Source organism: Pelophylax lessonae (assembly GCF_965119305.1).
Source record: "Pelophylax lessonae genome assembly, chromosome: 9".
Taxonomy (NCBI): Eukaryota; Metazoa; Chordata; class Amphibia; order Anura; family Ranidae; genus Pelophylax; species Pelophylax lessonae.
The window spans coordinates 147,365,877-147,387,425 of NC_138776.1; the positions used below are offsets into that span (position 1 = coordinate 147,365,877).

Here is a 21,549-nt window from a genome sequence, read left to right on the forward strand (position 1 = left end):
CAGAGTGACTGGTACTGGTAAGATTGGTCGGTGTCTGAGGTCAGCTAGGATAGTCCCCAAGTTGGTGTTTGGCAGCTTGGGACACAGACACAAAGTTTTTGTTAGATGGTGCCATCAAGAACCTTCAACCATTTTGACCTGGATTGTTATGATTTTGTTATTTAAGTTTATGTTTAATAAAAGGCATTCAGACATTTTAACTCAATTTCTGAATAGTGTCATTCTTTTGGAGGGGTTATAGGGAGGTGGAGATGGGGGAGGTTTACTGAGGTGTCCGGTATTTAGGTGAGCTCCAAATTACCCTGCTCAAGGTTGGATTCTCACTGTTTCCAGCTTGTTGCAGTGTGCGTGGTGAAACACATGCATAGGCGTAAATACACACATAGTTCCCCCTTCACATAAAAGTGATATTAAAGTCTTGTTTTGTTATACTTAGCAACTCCGTGCAGTTGGATTTGCACAGAGCAGCCTGGATCCTCCTCTTCTCGGGTCCACAGCCAGTGCTCCTGACCCTTCCCTCCTGCCGAGTGCCCCCGGAGCAAGCTGCACGTAAGCAGGCTGGCTTCTGAGCAGCAGCTCTGCATGTTCATTCACATACAGAGCTGTGGCTTGGCCCCGCCCCTCCCTCTCCTTATTGGATCACTGGCTGTGAATGACAGCAGCGGGAGCCAATGGCAGAACACAGAAGGTTTTCTATTTGCATGGAATTCATATAGGTAAAAAAACCTTGAGTGTTTAGAACCACTTTTAACTGCAGTACATAGATTGTGAACCAAATCTATTGAAAATAATGGGAATTTCTTAAAATGCATACGTTTTGCTGCACAAAAACAGACAAGTGTGAATAAGTAATTGATAACATATCAGACCTTCAAAGCAGATGTAAGGGAGCCCTAGCAATGCACATACAAAGCACTGCAGCAGCCAGGAACAGATATGAATCTAAAGCTGGCCATAGATAGATAGAATTTAGAACAAAGGTTCTTAGGGAAAATGTTATAAAAATTCTTAAGAAAAATTCTCAGAACATTCATTTGTCGTTCAAAAGATTTTGTTTGCTGTTATCATTTGATTGTGGAATAAATGCATTTTACTTAATGAAAATCACATACACTGTAAGAAATTAATTTGTATTGTAAAAAGTTTTTTGCTCAAAATACTTCTTATCTATGGCCAGCTTAAAGGGGTTGTAAAGTCATTCTATGCATTAAGATAAAAAGCCTTCTGTGTACAGCAGCTCCCCTCAGCCCCCCTAATACTTACCTGAACCCCCTCTCTTTCTAACTATGCAAAGGAGGGCCCCAGCCACCCGGGACTCTCTCTCCTGATTGGCCGAGACACAGCAGCAGAAGCACCATTGGCTCCTGCTGCTGTCAATCAAACTCGGCCAATAAGGAGAGAGAGGGAGCTGGTCCAAATGACAGCTCCATGTCTGAATAGATACACAGAGCTGCAGCTTGGCTCGGATGCCCCCATTGCAAGCTGCTTGCTGTGGGGGGGGGCCAGAAGCTCCAGCCAGGCACCCGAGAAGAGGGGGATCTGGGCTGCGCTGTGCAAAATCACTGCAGAGAGGAGGTAAGTTTAACATGTTTGTTATTTTAATATAAAAACAAAAACGAGACTTTACAATCACTTTAAGATATTTTTGCTCTTTTGATGCAAGGTATGAATTGATATATAGGTTTTTCATGGATTTCACTGGTTCCTTTGTATTGAAATAAACTTGTCGCTTGTAATGCCATCTCAAGAAAATGTTTTATACCTTTTTTCACAGCCACACTTTATGCTTCTTCGTTTTAATTTCTTATTCACATGGACGTACATAGGTGTCCTTTTATGAAAGGGAGATGAGCAGTGATCCTGCTGATCACAGCTCATTTCCGATCATTCTCAGTTTATGAAACAGAAATGATCGGGGGAGAACATGTTCTCCGCTGATCATCTCTTCACACGGGAATCTGTCATTGACAGACACAGAAACAGCCAGGCTATGAAGCTGCGATCCCCGCACTTCACTGGCGATCTGGGTCAGAATTCACACTCCCGGGTTCACCAGCCTGGAGCTTGTGAAGCGGGGAGTGAAGACAGAATCGGGGGAGAACTGAGGGGGAAAAAGGAAGATTATGGACTTCCTTCTTCCTCGTTCAGACCCCCCAACACAGTAATCCTGTCCCCCTGCCATATTTATGTATATATATACATGTATATATATACACACATACATGTAGATATATATTTAATGTGTATATATATATATACAATGTATGTGTGTGTGTATTCAGTGTATATATATATATATATATATATTTATGAAAGGGGACTATTATTTATTAACCTCCTGTACTCAGCAGTGATAATTTATCACTGCTTGTTAAAGCGCGCCAGGGATTTTCATACTACTGTAATCTCGCTTTGTCTCACGAGATTACAGACGCCCCATTGACTTCTACACAGTTCTCAGAGAAAAACGTTCTCCTCTGATCACCCTGGGCGAACTGAAGTTCTCCGATTCATAAAATGGGTGCCAGATGTGATCATTTTCCCCGGAGAACTGTAGAGAAGCCAACAGAGAAAAAAATTCACCCATTCATAAAAGTACACCATAAGCGTGAATCGGTGTGAAGGAACATGTTTGAGTCATCTGGGCAGCCACGTACAGGTAGTCCCATTCATGTCTGGTCCCAACTTGACAGCCATGCAGATGCGGGTGTGTGTCCACAAACACAGATAGTATACATTTGAGGACATGCACCCATACCCACATGAATGTCAAATTGGGACCAGCGGCAGCTTCCGTGTGACTGCCTGCATACAAATACACAGAACATTTGTGCATCTAATGGGGGCAATGATGTATGTCTGCTTAAATATGCCTGTATGAATGAACCCTTACTTTTAAGCAAAACCTCTTAGCCAATACCTGTATGAACTACTTTTGTTTTGCTTTTTCTCTACATTTCAGGATTTGAGGATACAGTTCTTATCTACTCTTTTTTTAATCTTAAAAATATTAAATTGCCAGACTTGACCTATGCCCAATAAATAAGTATGCCACATAGTTTTATTTTTATATAGTCTAGGGAGTTATTTCAGCTTAGTAAAATTTTGCTTAATAGTTCTGTGCATGTTGTTGGAATTACATTTTCATCACATTTTTGAGTGGTGATGAAATGGAATGGGCAAATCCTTCAATGGAACAATGTCAAAGCCATACATTTTACAGTTTTCACATTTAATGTGAATCCTATTTTGTCTTAAACATGAATGCCCAACTTTATAGGCTGTAAATCACTGTGGTTTCTTAAACAGATGTGTAAATACAGTGAGGTTGATTTACTTAAAGAGTGGAAGCTGTTTACTCAGCAAAAATAATATTCATTTTGCAAATTAAAGTTATATAAGGTGAAAAACAAAAAAGTTGGCGCACAATCTTGTGCATTATCTTTAAAACAACTTATTAAATAAAGAAGCCAAAAACATACTTACAAAAAGCCAGAGTACGGAGATCTCAAACCAACAAAGGAAACTTGGCATTAGTGCTCCGTATGACTTGGACCTCACTTGCTGACAGACAGACAAGCTGATGCGTTTTGAGGTCAAAATCCTCTTCCTTAGAACTTAAAGCTTCTGTCATTCTACCTCTTGGTTAAATAGGCCAATGGGCAAACATAATCCAGTTGTAAACCACTTCTCCATTGCTAAGGTATACCTATGTTTACTTTGAATACCCAATCATCTGCCAGGGAATTAAAAATAACAGGATTTTTGCTGTTAGATTGGGTATTTCAATTGAACACACATGTACCTTATTTATGAATGTTCACATTGCACTGTAAACAACCGCTACTCCTATAGTAAATAAACCCTAATGTCTACGCAGTTGCATTTGTGTTATATTAAGTGTTCTTGAAAGCCTTTGCTTGTTCTTATAAATTTTGACTAGGTTACATAACATCTGTCAAAATGCCTGCTGCCCTGTGTCTGTCTGCAATTGGAGCTTGTAGAGAAACCAAGTTGCACCTGTAAACCTTTGTTTGCTGGAAAAGACTTCCATCATACCTTTGTACTTTTTACAGTGACAAAACATACTGCACATTATTTCACTGCAGCCATATTACTTGTGACCTCATCAGCAATAAAAGGCCTGCAGTTGTGACATCTTGATTCAGGAGATTGGTAATGGAAAAGGTGGAATCCATGCTTCCTCCCATCAGTGATTATCCTGGTTTCTTACATTTTCTTTTGATGAACCTCCTTGTCCTTTGAGGTTCTTGTCAGATAGTTTGCCTTTAGAGATGTTGAGAAGCAGCATATGAGGGTTTCTGCAACAAGCTGACCAAATAGGTAAATAGTCAATGAGTGCATCTAAATGTATGAGTTAGTTCTCAGATGAAAAAGGGTGTATATGTTTACAAGCTTAAATGAGAAAAAAATACATCTCTTAACATAATAGACCAAAAGAGTAATTCGGTAGATATAACCTCCTTTGTAAAATGTAGACTTCCTAACTGACAGTATATAAAGCACATATTGAAACACTTCCCCGCCCTCCACCAGTTTGTCCAGTTTTCTGCTTTTTTTATGCATAAAACTTTGGTTTTGCAATGCTTGGCCTAAATAAAGTAATACATTTGGAGGAAGAGTGATTGGGAGAAGCTTACCAAAGTGAAGTTATTTTTTAGTAGCTGCTCTGAGTATTTGTGTTTCAAAAGTATGTTAATGCTAAATAATGATAAACACGGCAGATACAGGAGGTCCTTCTACCATACCATAATAGCTTACAGATTTTTATCTTTCTTATCTTATGTACCCCATATGAAGAAAACTGGTAACAATTGGAAAGGAAAAAGACCTATTGTATTATTTATAGCAGACGATAGAACATCTTATTACCCAGAAACTGAATGTGGTCAAGCCATTAGACTATGATGTATAATCACTCTCACATGAGCCTCGTGACACTATGAAGCAAGAATAGGTTACCTAAGACCTAAAGTTAGACATTTGCACCTTTTCATCTGAGAGCATTCCAAACCTACAAAGAGCCTTGTTTTTATGTCACCTGAGATGCAACTAGATACTGTATGAACCCGGTGTACCATAGCTCTGGTCACAAGATTGCACTTCTTCAGGAGTAATATAAAGCTTAATACATTGATGTACATGCCATGTTTTTGCTAGAGTCCTAATTGGTGATGTAGCATTAAAGCAGGGAGCTCCATCCAAAAGGGAAAGTTCGGCTTTAAGGACTTTAGGGGAGGGGTACCCGATTTTGACACGCTCCGACCACCTAGGCAAGCAGAAGTGCTCCTCCCTCCCCTTGCTGCACATCGTGAATGGTCAAGCAGTCTTCTGGGACCGGTCACGAATCTCACACATGCACAGTGGGCACCCAGCTGTGAAGCTGCAAACTGTCACACCCGGGTGCCCAGAGTTAGGATGCGGGCACTGGGAAGAGAAGACAGCAAGTGAAACTGGCTGGGATGAGCACACGGCTGGATCGTGGGCCTGAAGAGTGGCTGCTTTTTAAAAGGCAGCAGCTACAGTTTTTTTTTTTTTTTTTTCACAGGAGACTGGAGCTCCTCTTTAATTAGCTCATAGAGAGATGAATATAAAAAGATAATTGTATCTGACATATAGCATGTGATAGCGTGAACCTAGCCATTATAAGGGGCAGCACCAAAGCACAATATTTTCACAATGAAAATCACTTTGAAAAATAATTGACCATGGCCATCTTGAGTACATGCAGATGATTCATTGAGCATTACCTTCCTGGAATCCATCTGCCCCTAGCTCAGGCATGCATACGGGAGGGTGTGCTTAGTTGAGAAAACCCCTCCTCCCCTCCTGAAGACTCCTGGGATATATGACATCATTTGCCTAGGCATCAAACCAGGAAGTAACTGAAGAAATGTAAAAAAAAATAAAATAAAATATTTAAAACAAGTAAATATGATATACTGTCCTATCTATTTACTAATGCTAGCAATATAAGGATTAATAATAATCAATGTTGATTGACAGAGGACTACTGGAGAAAAGTAACAAGATGTACTGTAGATCTAGTATCCCAAGGTCATCTTTTCTTTCTCTACATTCTTTGTTGATGGAATTATTTTATGTTTTTAACTTAACACTTTACTAATCTGACATGTAGCATATATCTATAAACTATAAAACAAATAATTATTAAAAAATGCTATTTGTTCCAAAAAGATTTTATATACATGCTAAAACTGTTGCTTTACGTCTACTTTCCAACATATTTATTAATATGGATGATATTCAGGTACACTGCTATCATGGGTTCAAAACAAATCCTGTGGATTCAAGAATCAAAGTCCTAGTCAAATTTATGTACAGGTTTACCCAGGATAAATATTTTTTTTAAATCACAGTGTTCTGCATGGCATTTGACCTATGGCCAGCAGGCGTAAAAGGGCCAATAAAAGGTCTTATAGTTAAACCAGCCCACATAAAAGGGGGAACAGAGTAGCCATAGTGTCATGTAAGCTGTTGTAGGGAAAGCTACATTGGGAGAGATCGCGGTCAGTTAGTAAACAGTACTGTAATTCTGATTGCTGGTTTATTTGTGCAATCAACAATTTTGCCATCTTTTTGTCCATATTATCGGGGGCTTTTCAGCTTTTTATTTTGTGATTGGTTTGAGGTCAGCAGTCATTTTCCTCTGCTTTCCTGTGGAAAACAAACTTTTTTTTTTTTTGCTGCAACTCTTTCTTTAAAAAAATGCCCTTTTGTATTGTTTCAGGGGGATAATATTTTAGGGGTTTAGTTTATGTTGATATATTTTTTTTTTTTTTTAGGTTTAGGGTGCTCAAAACAGAGCATTTACATGTTGCTGACCATCTCTTTGTGGAGCTCCCTTTTGTTTGCAGCATGCCACTGCATTGTTTGTCAGAAACCGAGTGCAAGAACAGTGTGCACCTAAATCACCTCACATCATTTCACCCACTCTTATTCCCATAGCTAAGATAAAAGTTAGATGTACACCAGTTAGGCCTATTATCCCCGATTAAAACTGTCCTCTTGCTGGCCAATTTGATCCTGCAGTATCTTCTGCATAATTAAAACCCCAACTCCTGCTCTATGTTTACAGAAAATGTGGGCTTAACCTTGCTCAATAGAATTGTCCTGCTGCTTGCCAATTTTACACTACTATATAATCTGCTGTCTCATAATTCTAGTAATAAAACATTGGCCTGTACTCCTAGTCTTTGGTACATTTGTGTCTGTTATCCTGATGCTGGCCAATTACACTGCTGTATCCTCTGAAGAATCCTAATTCTTGTAGTAAACCTCATCCTGTGTGCTTTGTCTCTAGTAAATTTGGGCTTAAAATTGTCCTGATGCTAGCCAATTTAATACTTGTACACCTGCCCATACTCTTTTTCACTAGTACATTTTGGCCAATTCTCCCTCATTAAATATGCCCTCCTGTTAGCCAATTTTCACTGCTGTACCATCTACAGTCTCTTAATTCTTAATGGGAGCTTGATAGAAATTGGCCAGCGGTAGACGGCTTGGCATCAGTGAGAAAAGAGACAGTCATAGTGAACTATTGATCGATTTCTGTTTGCCAGTCAAAGCTGGTTAATTACCAATTGATTAAAAAGTATGTGTCACTCCTAAAACTAACTTAAAATTGTATTTTTTTCCAAATTGAAATTATTCACTTTGGGGTGTTGCTGTTGTATGTAATCTAAGCTAGTAAAAGAAAAGAAATCAATTACACAACTAAATATACACTGCCAGTATACGCTATCACTGAGACTGACCTTAAAGATTGTACTGTTCTGTACAGTTTTAGGAATCCTCCAAGCATATGTGTATTTTCAGTGTTGCATTTGACACTCCAAAATCAGCCCCTTTTTCACTGTACTGTATTATTTTAATAAAAACATCTGTGTTGGTACATCCAATTTACATTGGTACATGTGCTCATCTTCCAATGCCTTTTTTGATAGTAGTTTGTCTATTTGCCCTAAAAATCTCTAGAATGAACACCAAGATGCGCCCAGATCAGCTTCAGTGTGATTTGCCTCTAAGTTTGGGTTTACCAAACTTTAAAAAATATTCACCAACCTATGGCAAATCAAATCTAGGCAGATTACTATTCTTTAAAGCAGTATGGTGGTAATACTGGGCAATAGTACTGTAGCCCAGAGCAGGGATAATGTCCAACCTGACTGGTCATATCAGTGACAGATGGATTCTGTTTTTTTACTTTTACCAGTTATTGTACTTTGCACATCACTCTTTGCCTCATTAAATCAATCAACTTTTTAAACCATTACAGGCAGAGATACACATGGTCCTTCCAAACAGTTCTAGAAGAAACATCTCAAGCAGATGCTTGTTTTACGGTATGCAGAAAGCCCATACTAAATTCAGAGCAAACTTTGGCTGCATTCTGTTGTTAGCTAAACACAGGTAGTTTAAAACACTGAAGGTCTTCAGGCAAATTTTAATGCACATCATCTGAAAGTAGTGAATGTCTGATGTAAGAGTGTATTTTGTTCTTCAATGAGTTTATATTTCTTTGTAATATGCCAAATATACGCTTTTTACAGGTGCCTTATTATCGTGGTATGTGAGACAAGTTTACAATGCAGGATTTGGAGGATTTTATTTATAATATTAGTGCACATGCTTCATTTTTCCCTTTTTTATTTAGTTTTTTTTTTTTTTTATAGCAGACATGCTCTTATGAATACTGGCATTCCAAAAAGTAATATTTACTTAATGATCCTTAACCTAATTTAAGCCCTAAACCTAACCCCAAAAAAACAATTTTTTTTTTTAAACCTAACCTATAAACTTAACTCTTAAAGTGAACTTAATCTCTGTACTTGCAAAGTGAACCTGAGAGTATAGAAATATGGGAGCAGATATTTTTGGTTTAGTTTTAAAAGTGGAAACTTTGAGGTCTAATTCTAGTGCAAACTCAAACTTTGAGTGATAAAAGTTTAAATTCCTCTCCTACTGTACATGTTTGTTCAAAGTCTTTGATGGCTAGGCACAAACTTTTTGGTGCTGATTTTGTAAGGGTCGATAAGTCTAGGTTAAATTGTATGTAATATCCAGAACTTTTTCTTTTGGTTTTGGATACAGTTGGCATGTGTTAAAACCTCTGTCAGTGTATGGCCAGCCTAACATACACCTGACAAGTGCACGCTGTATGGTTGGCTGTACAATGCATACCCCTGACTTATGTACACTAGATCACTGGTGCCCCATATGTGGGTCACATGCAACCTGTGTCCCCCATCAGAATATATACCCTTTATTCCTGTTCTGTGAACAACTCAACATATTTGAGTTTCCTTCAATTTCAGTCCCAATAACAATAGTCATCCGGACAAGTAAATCTCCCCAGTTGGGACACAGGCATCAATAACATCTGTTTGATAAGTGGAAAAAAAATACGACAGAAATCTAAGAAGATGATAACTTCCGGGGATTGTTATTACTAATTGTTCTCTTTTTGTTCTGTCTTTGGAATACAGAACACCTTCCCCATGTGATATTGCCTGTTCCGTTCATAGAGTGACAATACTGCTCCTAGATACAGTATGTTGAGTAAACATTGTCACCCCAAGACAGGAAGTATGTTACTGACTGGATCCCCAGGTGAAAAAAAGTAGAAAAAAGACCACAAATGCAGGCATCGCATCTAGGGAATGGCAAGCTGCAATATATTATTTTTGTTAATGGGTTTAAATATTCTGAAATATACTGAAGTTCCACTGTACAAAACAGCGAGCAGGCAGGTTTTAATCGTAGAAGAGACATGCACTGTATTTTCTGTAATAAAATGCCCCTACCTGCCTGCTGACTGTTCGCTATTTTCATTGGCATTGTAAACTGTGCTGCGCATATGAAGCTCAGTTTACAGTGCCGGGCCGGTCTCTAAGAGTCAGGATGACTAGTTTCTGCGCATGTGCAAGGGTGACATAATTCCTTGCCACCAATAAGGAGGCCAGAAGACCGGCAGAAAAAGATGCCAGCACTGGTGAAGGAATGTTGGAGAGGTAAGTATTCAGCCTTTAGTTCCTCTTCAATTCATAATAGTTAAGAAAAAAGTATTTCTCTGTAATCTTTAATGCATTTGTTTGTTTGCAGAGCATGAAAAATGCATGTTTTTCTTGTTGGTACACAACTGTGCTATTCATTCCTAACGCCACCTCAATTCACCTTGCAATTCATGTGCGTTGCAGCATGCTGAAACGCATTGTAATTTGTGATGCTTTGTGGTGTGGAACTTCATGTCTCTAGGTTAAGCTGGCTATAGATGGATCCAAATCTCTGCTGAGCCAGCCGAATTTTGATGCATGTGTGGCTGTTCCCGGTCAAATGAAGACTTTTGTCAGCCATTGGCTGCAGCCAAGCGTGTAGTTGAAAACTTTTGTCAGCCATTGGCTGCAGCCAAGTGTATTCTGACAGCAAAGGAGTCCTGCTTTCAGAATACAAGGGCACAGCAGGGAGGATTCCTGCATCCACCTTGTGGATGGGGGAATCTGTTCGAAAATACCTAGTCATTTATTACCAGCCTTAAGCAGACCGTAGATTAGGAAATTTTCTTTCCTTTGACCATCGGTGGAAGGAAAGAAAATTGCTTGATTCCACCCATCAACACAGTGAGTGTTGATGTGAAAATCCCTCCTGCAGCACTATTGTAGTCTGCAGGCAGGTAGCGAGGGAAGCCTTCCTTGCCAACACAACACAATGATTAGTGTGTCAGGCTGGTTGTACACAAGTCCCTGATGAACCGGTCAAATTTCGATCCATGTATGGCTGGGTTTAGTCTTGTGCTTAAAATAAAGTCCAACTCAGCTGATCACTGGTTACAAAGTGAATGACTGGTCATGAATGGCTGCAATTCATAGGTATGATGATTGTTGCCTGAAATTGGTTATATCAGGAAACATCCTTTATATGTCAATTGTTCAATAAAGTGTACTTGCCAGTGGACACAGTAGCAGACATCTCCAAGCAACTGCACGGTTTCGTTTTGTTGGCTAAACTACTGTGAAACCCTGTTATCTTGGGTTTTTTTTGTTAAAAAACTATTAGCTTCCGCACAAAAAGCAGCACAGTGGACCCCTTGCTATTCCGATAGAGTTCCTTATTGAGGCATTGCTGTAGAGCAGCCATTCTCAACCAGGGTTCCATGGAACCCTAAGGTTCCTCCAGATGTTACTGGGGAACAACGAGCAATTGATGCTTCTCAGATAAGTAACCATTGAAGCCAATGATCTTTTTATCTATCTGTAAGGGGGTAATCTTCTCACTGATCACAAATGTAAGGAGCATTCTTCCCCCTTACCACCACACTAATGTACCATGAGCTGTAGCTATTGTAACTATATGTTACTATTAGTAGAGGTTCTCTGAGACCAAAAGTTATTTCAAGAGTTCCCCCATGTTAAAAAGGTTAAAGTGTTACTAAACCCACAACAGTAAACTCAGTCTGTATATGCAGTAAATAGGATAGTCAGTGCAGTATGAAATCTCCTACAAGCTTTACCCAGTCACTGATAGAAGTCACAAGACTGCTATATACTGCTGATGAGAAAAGGTATTTAGCTGTTTATATTTACTAAAATAGTTACAATTCCATGTTCTGTGTACTGTTGGAGATCAGATATAGTGAATGCAGGCTCCTGGGTTTAGTAACACTTTACGAATGGCTGCTGTAGTGGGCTGTTCTCCAGAGCAATCGTGATGTGCTTTTGGGGTACCTACTGTTGTATCCAACTGGTAGTTTACTAGCAATAATATAAACAGAGGTTTTCTCTAAGTATGTCCTGGCCAAACATCCTAAGTGATAACTGGGTAGTGTAGAATAGAGATTAAGAAACAAGTGGTAACAAGTTGTTAATTGTAATGCAATGCCTTCTTCCATTCAATTGAGGATTATTGTCTCTTTCCAGCGAACAATTATGCCTTATTTAAACAACCAACATGCCAAAAAAATGTTATGCGACACAAGCTCTGACTTCCATTTAAATTTGTCAGACCATAGGTGTTGAAAAGATTCTTAGCTGAATTTGTGTGATGAAATTATTTGATCTGCCTGTGCACACTTTATATAATGCTATGGAGTACTTGAATTTGCTTAACACGGTCGATCCGTTTTTTGGCTCCGCTCCGGCCCTTTTTTTTTTTTCACGGAGCGGATGACATTTGTGTCATCTGCTCCGTATGTCCGCATATCATCCCATCCATTTGCGGATGATATACGGACATAATGTAAGTCTATGGGCATTGCGGATGTCAGCGGATGACACCGCTGACATCCGATTTCGCTTCCTTTCCGTTTTTTTAACGGAGGAAAAATAGGGTTCTGTTCCGTTCCAAAAAATGAACAGAACTGAAAGGAAGAAAATCGGATGTCAACGGATGGTATTCCGCTGACATCCGCAATCCCATTGACATACATTATGTCCGTAAATCATCCGCAAAAAAATAGGATGATTTGCAGACATACGGAGCGCCCGTGTGAAAGGGCCCTAACTGTCTTTTTTTTGGTGTGACTTAATTCTGGTTTGGAAACCTATAAAATGGAATGGTGTATTGCACTGAGAAAAGCCGAACAAGGTTGAATATTGCAGATTTGCCTTTTAAAGTCTGCAAATAACTATTTAACTAGAGTAATGAGCTAAAAGACCCTCGACAGTCCACATCTGAGGACAAATAGATGGATTTTCCAATTTCTTGTTTTACCTATAGCATTTACGTTTGATCAATGTATTGTCTCATGCAGTTTTCACTTCTACCATTTAAATAAGTGAGAATGTTTAAGTTACTTCATAGCTTTTATCATGCTTTTATCTGCCCTTATATCGAGGAAACACTTGACTACAGATTTCTACTACTAAATCCCTAATTGTGTTACATTGTTTTTAAGAAACGCTCCTAATTTTACACAGCATTGTGCTTAGTTTTGTAACGTCATATTTCAGTACACAAGCCAAGGTATTGTAACTATGTGGGATAGACTCTGCAAAAATGCTGAACTCAACCTGTGTTTTTTTTTTTTCTAGCTTTGTCCTTTCTGCATAAACAGATAGAGATATACTGAAAATATTCATTCAATGTCTTTCAATGTCCATATAGACAGAAAAATTATAATTTTACCAATAAAATGTATGTTGATTGACAGCCTCTTTCCAAAAGTAATTATCCACAATGTATTTGTTTCAGGCTGGATTGATTAGGACAGACAGTAGTGAGTTCTTTATTGAGCCTTTAGAGCGAGGACAGCAGAATGATGAGGAGAATGGCCGTGCACATGTGGTCTACAGGAGATCGGCTTTGCAAGACAAAACTGGAACCCAAGGGGAGATGCATAATGAAGGTACCTTTAATGTGAAACATGTGGTGGGTTTCTTTTTTCTGACAGGACTATATTTATGTCATTTGTCAAGTATCCATTTGTTGATGTGTAATTTTCTAAAAGCTGAAAACAATTATTTTTGAAATGAATACAATATTTTAGTGAGCTATTTATATTACACCTTTAAAACCAAATGTCTTCTACTACTGAAATAGCATAGCTTTTTTAGATGGAACTCATGTGTTACCACTCTAGCTAAACCACTGAGGACCAGATTGTGTTTTCCAAAATATTTTCTCAAAATTACAGCATACATTGTGTTTATTCAAATACTGCTGTGTGTCTCACATCAATCTCCCAACAGGTTCAGTTGCCAGTTATTCTCATCACTAGTTGTAGCACGCATGTAATGATTCAGAAACTAGACATTATATAGTCTATGGACATACATGCATAACTCAACCACAAAGCACTTGACTTGCATGCATATATTATAGAAATAAGCATATATTTGTGTTTTACTCACATGCCTTGGTATAGTTTTTATTTAAACACAACAACAGTTAGGAAACCAGAATATACAGGAGGAGAACGTAGAAGGGTTTTAGGTTTCTCTGCTGCATATTTACATGCTCTCCAAAGAAAGGGTTGGCTAATTTATTAAAAATAGACTAAAACAGGTGTACTCAGCTGGTAGAGCTGACCATTTAGTGAGCCCACAAATTTATTATGAGATCCCATAACTCTCAGTAATTGTATTCAATCATTTCATCTTAAAATATCACCCAAACTGTCATCTTTGCTCCTCCCAAGACCTCTTGCATTTAGCTTCTATGTCACCTCCCCCTAGGCTTCCCTTCAAGACTTCTCCAGAGCCTCTCCCATCTCCTGGAACTCCCTACCTCAAATTGTCCAGCTATCCTTTACTCTGTCCACTTGTCACGTACCTTGTGGCAAAGCCTGACATATAGAGGTAGGTCTCTCTTACACCCCCGGCTTAAGGACCACTGAAGTTGTGACAGTGGCCACGAGAGTGCAGTGAGGTACGAATGCCTGTAAGATGTTCCATCAGCCGCAGACAGGTCAGATAACTGAAACAGCAGATGGCAGCAGACAGCAGGTGCTTAACAGACAGCTAGCAGGTAACAGGTGCGGAAGGACTGGCAGCACTCAGCAGGTGAAGGACCAGCAGGGACGAGGTAGCATGCAGAGCAGGATGGGTAGATAACTGGATGCAAGGTCAGATGAGCTAGGTCAGCAACAGACAGTCAGATACAGTCATGGATAACAGGTAGAGAATGATCAGGATAGAAGCAGAGGTTAGCAATGTAGAATCAGACAGAAAATCCAGTGACAAGCTAAGTTCAGGGCAGGCCAAGTCAATCACTGGAATCCCACACATACAGGAACTCAGGAACAGTGAAGATCATGGCAGTAGATTTAGGCAATGCGCACCCCTGTGCGCGCATGCACGTATGCTTGCGCATAAATGGGCGGGCCTGCATACAATATTGCGAGCTCCTGCAGGCCTGTGCTTGCACATTCGTGTGTGTCTCAGAGCATCACTTGCGCTAGGCCCAGCATGTCCCTGACACCACCTTTAGGCAATTCTTGAAAGAGTATCTCTACCTGGAAGCCTATCTTGCTTTTTCTTTCTTCATCAACTCTTCCCCGCACAGTTATTTTCTTTTGTTCCATCTGCTCCTCCATTCTAAATTGTGAACTCTCACGTGCAGAGCCTTTCTAACCATCTTATCTTGATTTGTTTTTTAACTGTACTGTCTCCCTTTATATTGCAAAGCACACAAACTGTTTGCACTACAATGTGTGCATAATTATTAGGCAAGTTGTATTTTTGAGGATTTATTTCATTGTTGAACAACTACAGTGCTCTCATCCAAAATGTTAATAAATCTCAAAACTGAATATTTAAGAAAGTAAAAGTGAGGTTTTGGCTTTCTTTGGAGAATATCTATGTGTGCACAATTATTGGCAAACAATAATGTGCAGAATTATTATGCAACTAAATGAAATACGAAAATTTGCCCATCTCACTTGTTTATTTTCATTTGTTAAAGTGAGAATAATAAACAAATAACTCAAAATTTACAAAAAACATTTCATACATGCCAAAAAATAATTAGTGACCAATATAGCCACCTTTCTTTTCAATAACCCATTCACGGAGTCTGTCAGTTTCCAGGTATTCTGACCATCAACTTTTTGTGCAACAGCAACCACCGCCTTCCAGACACTGTTCAGAGAGGTGTACTGTTTTTCCTTCACTGTAAATCTTCCATTTAAGAAGGGCCCACAAGTTCTCAGTAAGGTTTAGGTCAGGTTAGGAAGGGGCTGTGTCTTTATTCTTTCATCTTTAAGGCCTTTACTGGCTAAGCACACAGTGGAATACTTTGATGCATGCGATTGAGCATTGTCCTGCATAAACATCATGGTCTGCTTGAAAGATGCAGACTTTTTCCTGTACCACTACTTGAAGAAAGTGTCTTCTAAAAACTGCCAGTATGTTTGGGAATTGATTTTGAGTCCATCTTCAACCCGAAAAGATCCAACTAGCTCTTCTTTAAAACCAGCCTATACCAGTACCCCACCTCCACTTTGCTGGCATCTGAGTGGAAGTGGAGCTCTGTGCCCATTACTGACCCATCCATCTGGTCTGTCAAGAGTCACTCTCATCTCATCAGTCCATAAAACCTTTGAAGAATCTGTCTTCAGATATTTATTGGAGGGGACAAATACAAGAATGGGTAAAAAGACTAGTACAGTGGTAGATAAATTGCAAAAAAATTAATACATGCACAATCTAAAATATCATATGTCGTGAAGCGATAGTGCAAATATCATATGTCGTGAAGCGATAGTGCAAATAATGAGAAATGAATAACAATGCAAGGTGCTTGGTGGCAAAGTGTATCCGTGGTAATGAAATAAATGGAGATGAAGTGACCAAGTGCATACATAAATACCAAATATGGTGATAGGTGCAATCTGACGGTAAAAAAATAATAATATACTAAAGTGACACTGTGCACATGGAGATGTACAGTAAGGTGAAACAATATCAAACACCTTACATTTTTAATAATTTCTCATTATTTGCACTATCGCTTCACAAAATATGATATTTTAGATTGTGCATGTATTAATTTGTTTGCAATTTATATACCACTGTACTAGTCTTTTTACCCATCCTTGTATTTGTTGCATATTTATCGCTATTTGAAGTATTTATTATTATTGCCCCGTATTTTCTAACATTAGGGAGACACTTTAGATGTCCACTACATACTTTATTGCAACCACCTATCTCCTTACTCATCTCTACTGATTGGAGTGTTTACTAGTAGACAGCGCCATTTTCCTCTTTCTGTTGACTTTTTTCAACAAAACATTTGATGGTTCTGTGATCATCCCCCTGAAAGACTTTTTACAATTTTTGACTATAGAGTCAGTTAAATCTCTATTTTGGCCCATTTTGCCTGAGGAAAAAAACTGCCAAATAATTATTCACACATTTATGTAGTGTGTTGATCTCCTTAGGCCCCACCCTCCCTCACCTGATATACTTAAATTCAATAAGCATTCAAGTTTATACAGCTTGGAGTTGGATAATATGCATAACAATGATGATGAATTTGATGATTTGGTTAAAATACTCACTTGCCTAATAATTGTGCACACAGTGTATGTAAATCCTGTTTAATAATAATAATTTATACCTTAGACAAATATCTTAATGGAACTAAAAGTCCCAGAATAGCAAGCTCACCCTTGAGATAACAAAATGTATAAGTCTTATGAAAACTGCAAATAATGAAGGTCTTTGTTTAACCACTTGCCCATTGCTCACTGTGCTGCTACTGCGGCACAGTGGCTCGTTATCGTCTGGCGACATAGACCTACGTCACCAGACATGCCCCTCTCTCGCTCTTTTTTTGTTTATAGCGCAAAAAGTAAAAATCGCACAGGTGATCAAATACCGCCAAAAGAAAGCTCTATTTGGGGGGAACAAAAAAGGACATCAATTTAATTTGGGTACAGCGTCGCACGACCACGCAATTGTCCGTTAAAGTAACGCAGTGCCAAATCGCAAAATATGGCCTGTCAGGAATGGGGTAAAATCTTCCGGTCTTAAAGCGGTTTTGAGAATTCTTTTGTCAAAGACATGTAGCTAAATACATTTTGGCCTAAATATATGACAAAAATTGAATATATTGGATATTTTTTAACTGTCAAAGTAGAAAAATATTGTTATTTTTTTTATTAATATCGCAAAAAATAAAAATCGCAGAGATGATCAAATACCACCAAAAGAAAGCTCTGTTTGTGGGAAAAAAAGGACGTCAAATTCGTTTAGGTACAGCGTCGCACGACCGCGCAATTGTCCGTTAAAGTCACGCAGTGCCGAATCGCAAAATACCCCCTGGTCAGGAAGGGGGTAAAATCTTCCGGGGCTTAAGTGGTTAAGCTGATAACACACAAACAATTATAACTTCTTTATGTCTTTATTAAACACGTCCATTAAACATCACAGTTGTGGAGGAAAAGTATGTGCACCCCTGGTGTTAATGGGTGATCGAACCTCCTTTGGCAGCAATGACTTCAAGCATGCGCTTTTGGTAGCTCTGGATCAGACCTGTGCAATGTTTATGAGGAATTTTTGAGCATTCCTCTTTACAAAACTGCTTCAGCTCAGACACATTTGTGGGATGTCTGGTGTGAACGACTCTCTTGAGGTCATACCACAGCATTTCTATATGGTTAAGGTCTGGGCTCAAACTGGGTAACTCCAAAAGGGGCATTTTATTTTATGAAACCATTCTGTAGTGGATTTACTTTGATATTTAGGGTCATTATCCTGCTGCATAATACAACTTTTACTAAGCTTCAGCTGGTGGACAGCCACACTGACATTATTCTGTAGGATATTAAGGTAGGCTTGGGAATTAAATTTCCCCTTGATGATAGCAATTGGTTCAGGCCCTGAGGCAAATCATGATGTTCCTTCCTCCATATTTTTCCGTTGGGATGATGTTTTGGTGTTGGTAAGCTGCCATACAAAGTGCTGAGTTGTCTTCCTGATCAATTCAACTTTTGTTTCATCAGTCCACAAAACATTTTCCAGGAGCTTTGGGGTTTGCCAAGATACTCTTTGGCAAACTTCAGGCTTGCAGTAATGTTTGTTTTTGAGAGCAGTGGCTTCCTCTGTGGTGTTCTGCCATGGACACCCTGCTTGTTCAAAGCTATACGTATGGTAGGCTCATGAACAGGGATGTTTGCCAGTTCCAGTTATGCCTTCAAGCCTTTAGCTGTTACTTGTGGGTTCTTCTTTACTTTATTGAAGATTTTGCATTGTGCCTTGGGAGTCATTTTGGCTGGGCGTCCACTTCTAGGAAGAGTAACCACAGAACTAAACTATCTTTATTTATAGACAGTTTGTCTAACTGCAAATGATGGCTGCCTAAACACTTCAAAATTGCTGTGAATCCCTTTCCAGCCTTATGCAGATCAACTACTCTTGATTGTATGTCTTCAGAGAGCTCTTTTTCATGAAGCATGGTTCATATCAGCTGATGCTTCTTATGAACAGCAATCCCAAAATGTTTGATTGTCTGTTATCAATCAAAGTAGCTCTAAACCACACCTCCAATCTAATTTCATTAATTGGACTATAGGTGTGAAAACTACTGACTGCATCTAGCTTGAAATAATTCTAGAGTCTATGTCTAAATCTAAGTCTATTCTAAGTCTATCGATTCACGCACTTTTTACTCCACGACTGTGAATGTTTAATGGGCATGTTCAATAAAGACAGCGGAAATTAGAATTGTTTTTGTGTTATTAGCTTAAAGGATAAGTTCACCTTCGGGAACATGTTACATGTTCCACCCTTTTTTAGGGTGAAACATGTAACGTGTGCTCACTCCTGCAGCTGCTTAGAGATCCACTGCCTATCTGTGACAGCAGTACGGGGAGAATTCCCCCGTACCAGTTGTCACTTTTTGAAAAAAAACGCGGCTTTGCGGGCTTTGCCCACAAGACCACGTAATTTATTCACATAGTTCTGTGAATGAATGAACTACAAGTACTGGCATCCTTTGTGTGCTTGTGCTGTGTAATTTGGCCCCTTCTATCACCTAAAAAACCTGGTTGATCCTGCTTGGTTCTGCCCTCCACCCTGTAAACTGACCATGGTTTATCATGGCTGCTAAACCCTGACACCATGGTCAGTTTATGTGCCTCAATCATCTGCAGCTCTCCTGTCTGCTCTCCCCCATCTCCCCCCCCCCCTCCCCTCCGTGTCTGTCAGCTCTGTGTGTGAGCCGCCCATCCCCTCCCCTCCCCTCCCCTTCTAGCACCATTCTGAGCAGTGCAAAATTACTGCTAAAAATCACTGCCACCTCTTCTGCTACGATAATATGTAGTATATAGCGTATGTCATTTTTAAAAATTCATCTTATAAATACCTTATTTCTTCTCGTCGCTCAGAGGTCACGTGACCACCCGTCACTCTCTTCCACCGATGTATGTACTACAAACCCGTTAATCACATTGGGGGGATTTACTAAAACTGGAGCACTTAGAATCTGGTGCATCTGTGCATGGTAGCCAATCAGCTTCAAACTTCAGCTTGTTTAATTTAGCTGATTATTTTCTATGCAGATCTGCTTCAGCTTTTGCACGCTCCAGTTTTAGTAAATTGTGTTTGTCTATTATGACTTGGATGAGGATCAGATCACATTTTATGGCAAATTACTGCAGAAAACCAGTTAACTCCAAAGGGTTCACATAATTTTCCAATTGGTTCACATACTTTAGTATTATAAGTAATGTAAAGAGCACAGGGGTCAGGAGTGTGCAAAGCACAAAATACACAGTCATCTACAGGTCTATAAGAGGTCAGAGCTTCCAGACAGATAATTCTGCTCCCTTTAAGACCTCTTTCACAGGGGACGGTAAAAACAAGTGGCTGAGCTGCAATTTCACCACCTCCACAGCCTACCACCTAAAGCATAAGATACACCTGGAGGAAGCTGTTCACATGTTGCACCAAACTTAATGCGACATGTGGAGTTGACAGCTGGGATCCCCTATCAGACTCAGCCAAAAAAGTCAATAGACCTGCGTTGCAACCGTAGGCCAAATGCTTGGCTTGCAGTTATCCCCATCATAAACTCTCATTTAGTAAAAAAAAACACAGACATTCATAAAGTGGCAGGATCACCTCCTGAATGCCTGACAGTGGCTGCTTAGTGGTCCACTGCAGATTGCTTTTCAGGGTATTGCCTGGTGTGAATCTAGCCTAATACCAATCGCTGTAATGCTACCCATATTCCTGTCTTTTTATCATGGTGACAGTAGCCTAACACCTATGCAGCACAGGTGTCAGGTACTTTCACCCTGTATAAAGGACAGAAATATGGGTGGCATTACAATGACTGTTATCAAGGGGGGGGGGGGGGGGCACAGGCACTTCCAGCAGCTCCCCATAATTATTACTGGAACAGTAATCACCTCAATTACTGTAGTAGCTTCCCTTCATCAGAAGCTGCTCCATCCTGCATCCTGCACCAACACAATAAACCTGCAGGATGAATGATGTACTGTACACTCTGTGTACCTACTGGCTGAGGAGGCAGCAGGAGGAGGCAGTGCAGTCTGCTGCCTCCTAAACCAATGGATAGTTGACGTTCCCTCTTAAGTCCCTCCCACCTGGCATCCTCTGGATCTTTGGAGTCTCAGCCTGTTAGCTTCTTTGCAGGCAGACGGGGAGAATATACATTGCAATAGGAGACAATCCCATATTAAACAGGAGGCTGGCAATCCTTATCTACAGCCTCCCTGCTGGGCCCCCTGCTAACCTACAGGGCCTGGGTCTGCTACAGAAGGCTCACCTGTACCCCCTTATTGGCGAGCCTGCCTTCACTCACCACTGAGATTATCTAGCTAACTCTGTGCTAATACCTACATTGGAATACAAGGGCATGAAAAGCAGTAAGAGGGGAGAGAAGATGGGAAGGGGAGTAAAAGAAATTACAGCTTATACGCTATAAAAATAGGAGGATACCCACCAAATCATTTTATGTTAGGCCGGTCAGAAACTTTTATGTTAGTTTTACTTTTGAAGGAGTGCTTTAATAAATTATTTACAGATAACTATTACCATT

At 39.6% G+C, this 21,549-nt stretch overlaps 1 protein-coding gene across 2 annotated transcripts in view; it reads left to right on the forward strand.

Moving 5' to 3' along the window:
* The window catches only part of ADAMTS14 (ADAM metallopeptidase with thrombospondin type 1 motif 14), a 250,961-nt gene that overhangs the window by 58,545 nt on the left and 170,867 nt on the right, over positions 1-21,549 (forward strand). For both annotated transcript variants that reach the window (XM_082269283.1, XM_082269284.1), the window contains exon 3: positions 13,231-13,384. In XM_082269283.1, coding sequence (XP_082125409.1) covers positions 13,231-13,384 — 154 coding nt within the window. The remainder of the gene's footprint in view (positions 1-13,230; positions 13,385-21,549) is intronic.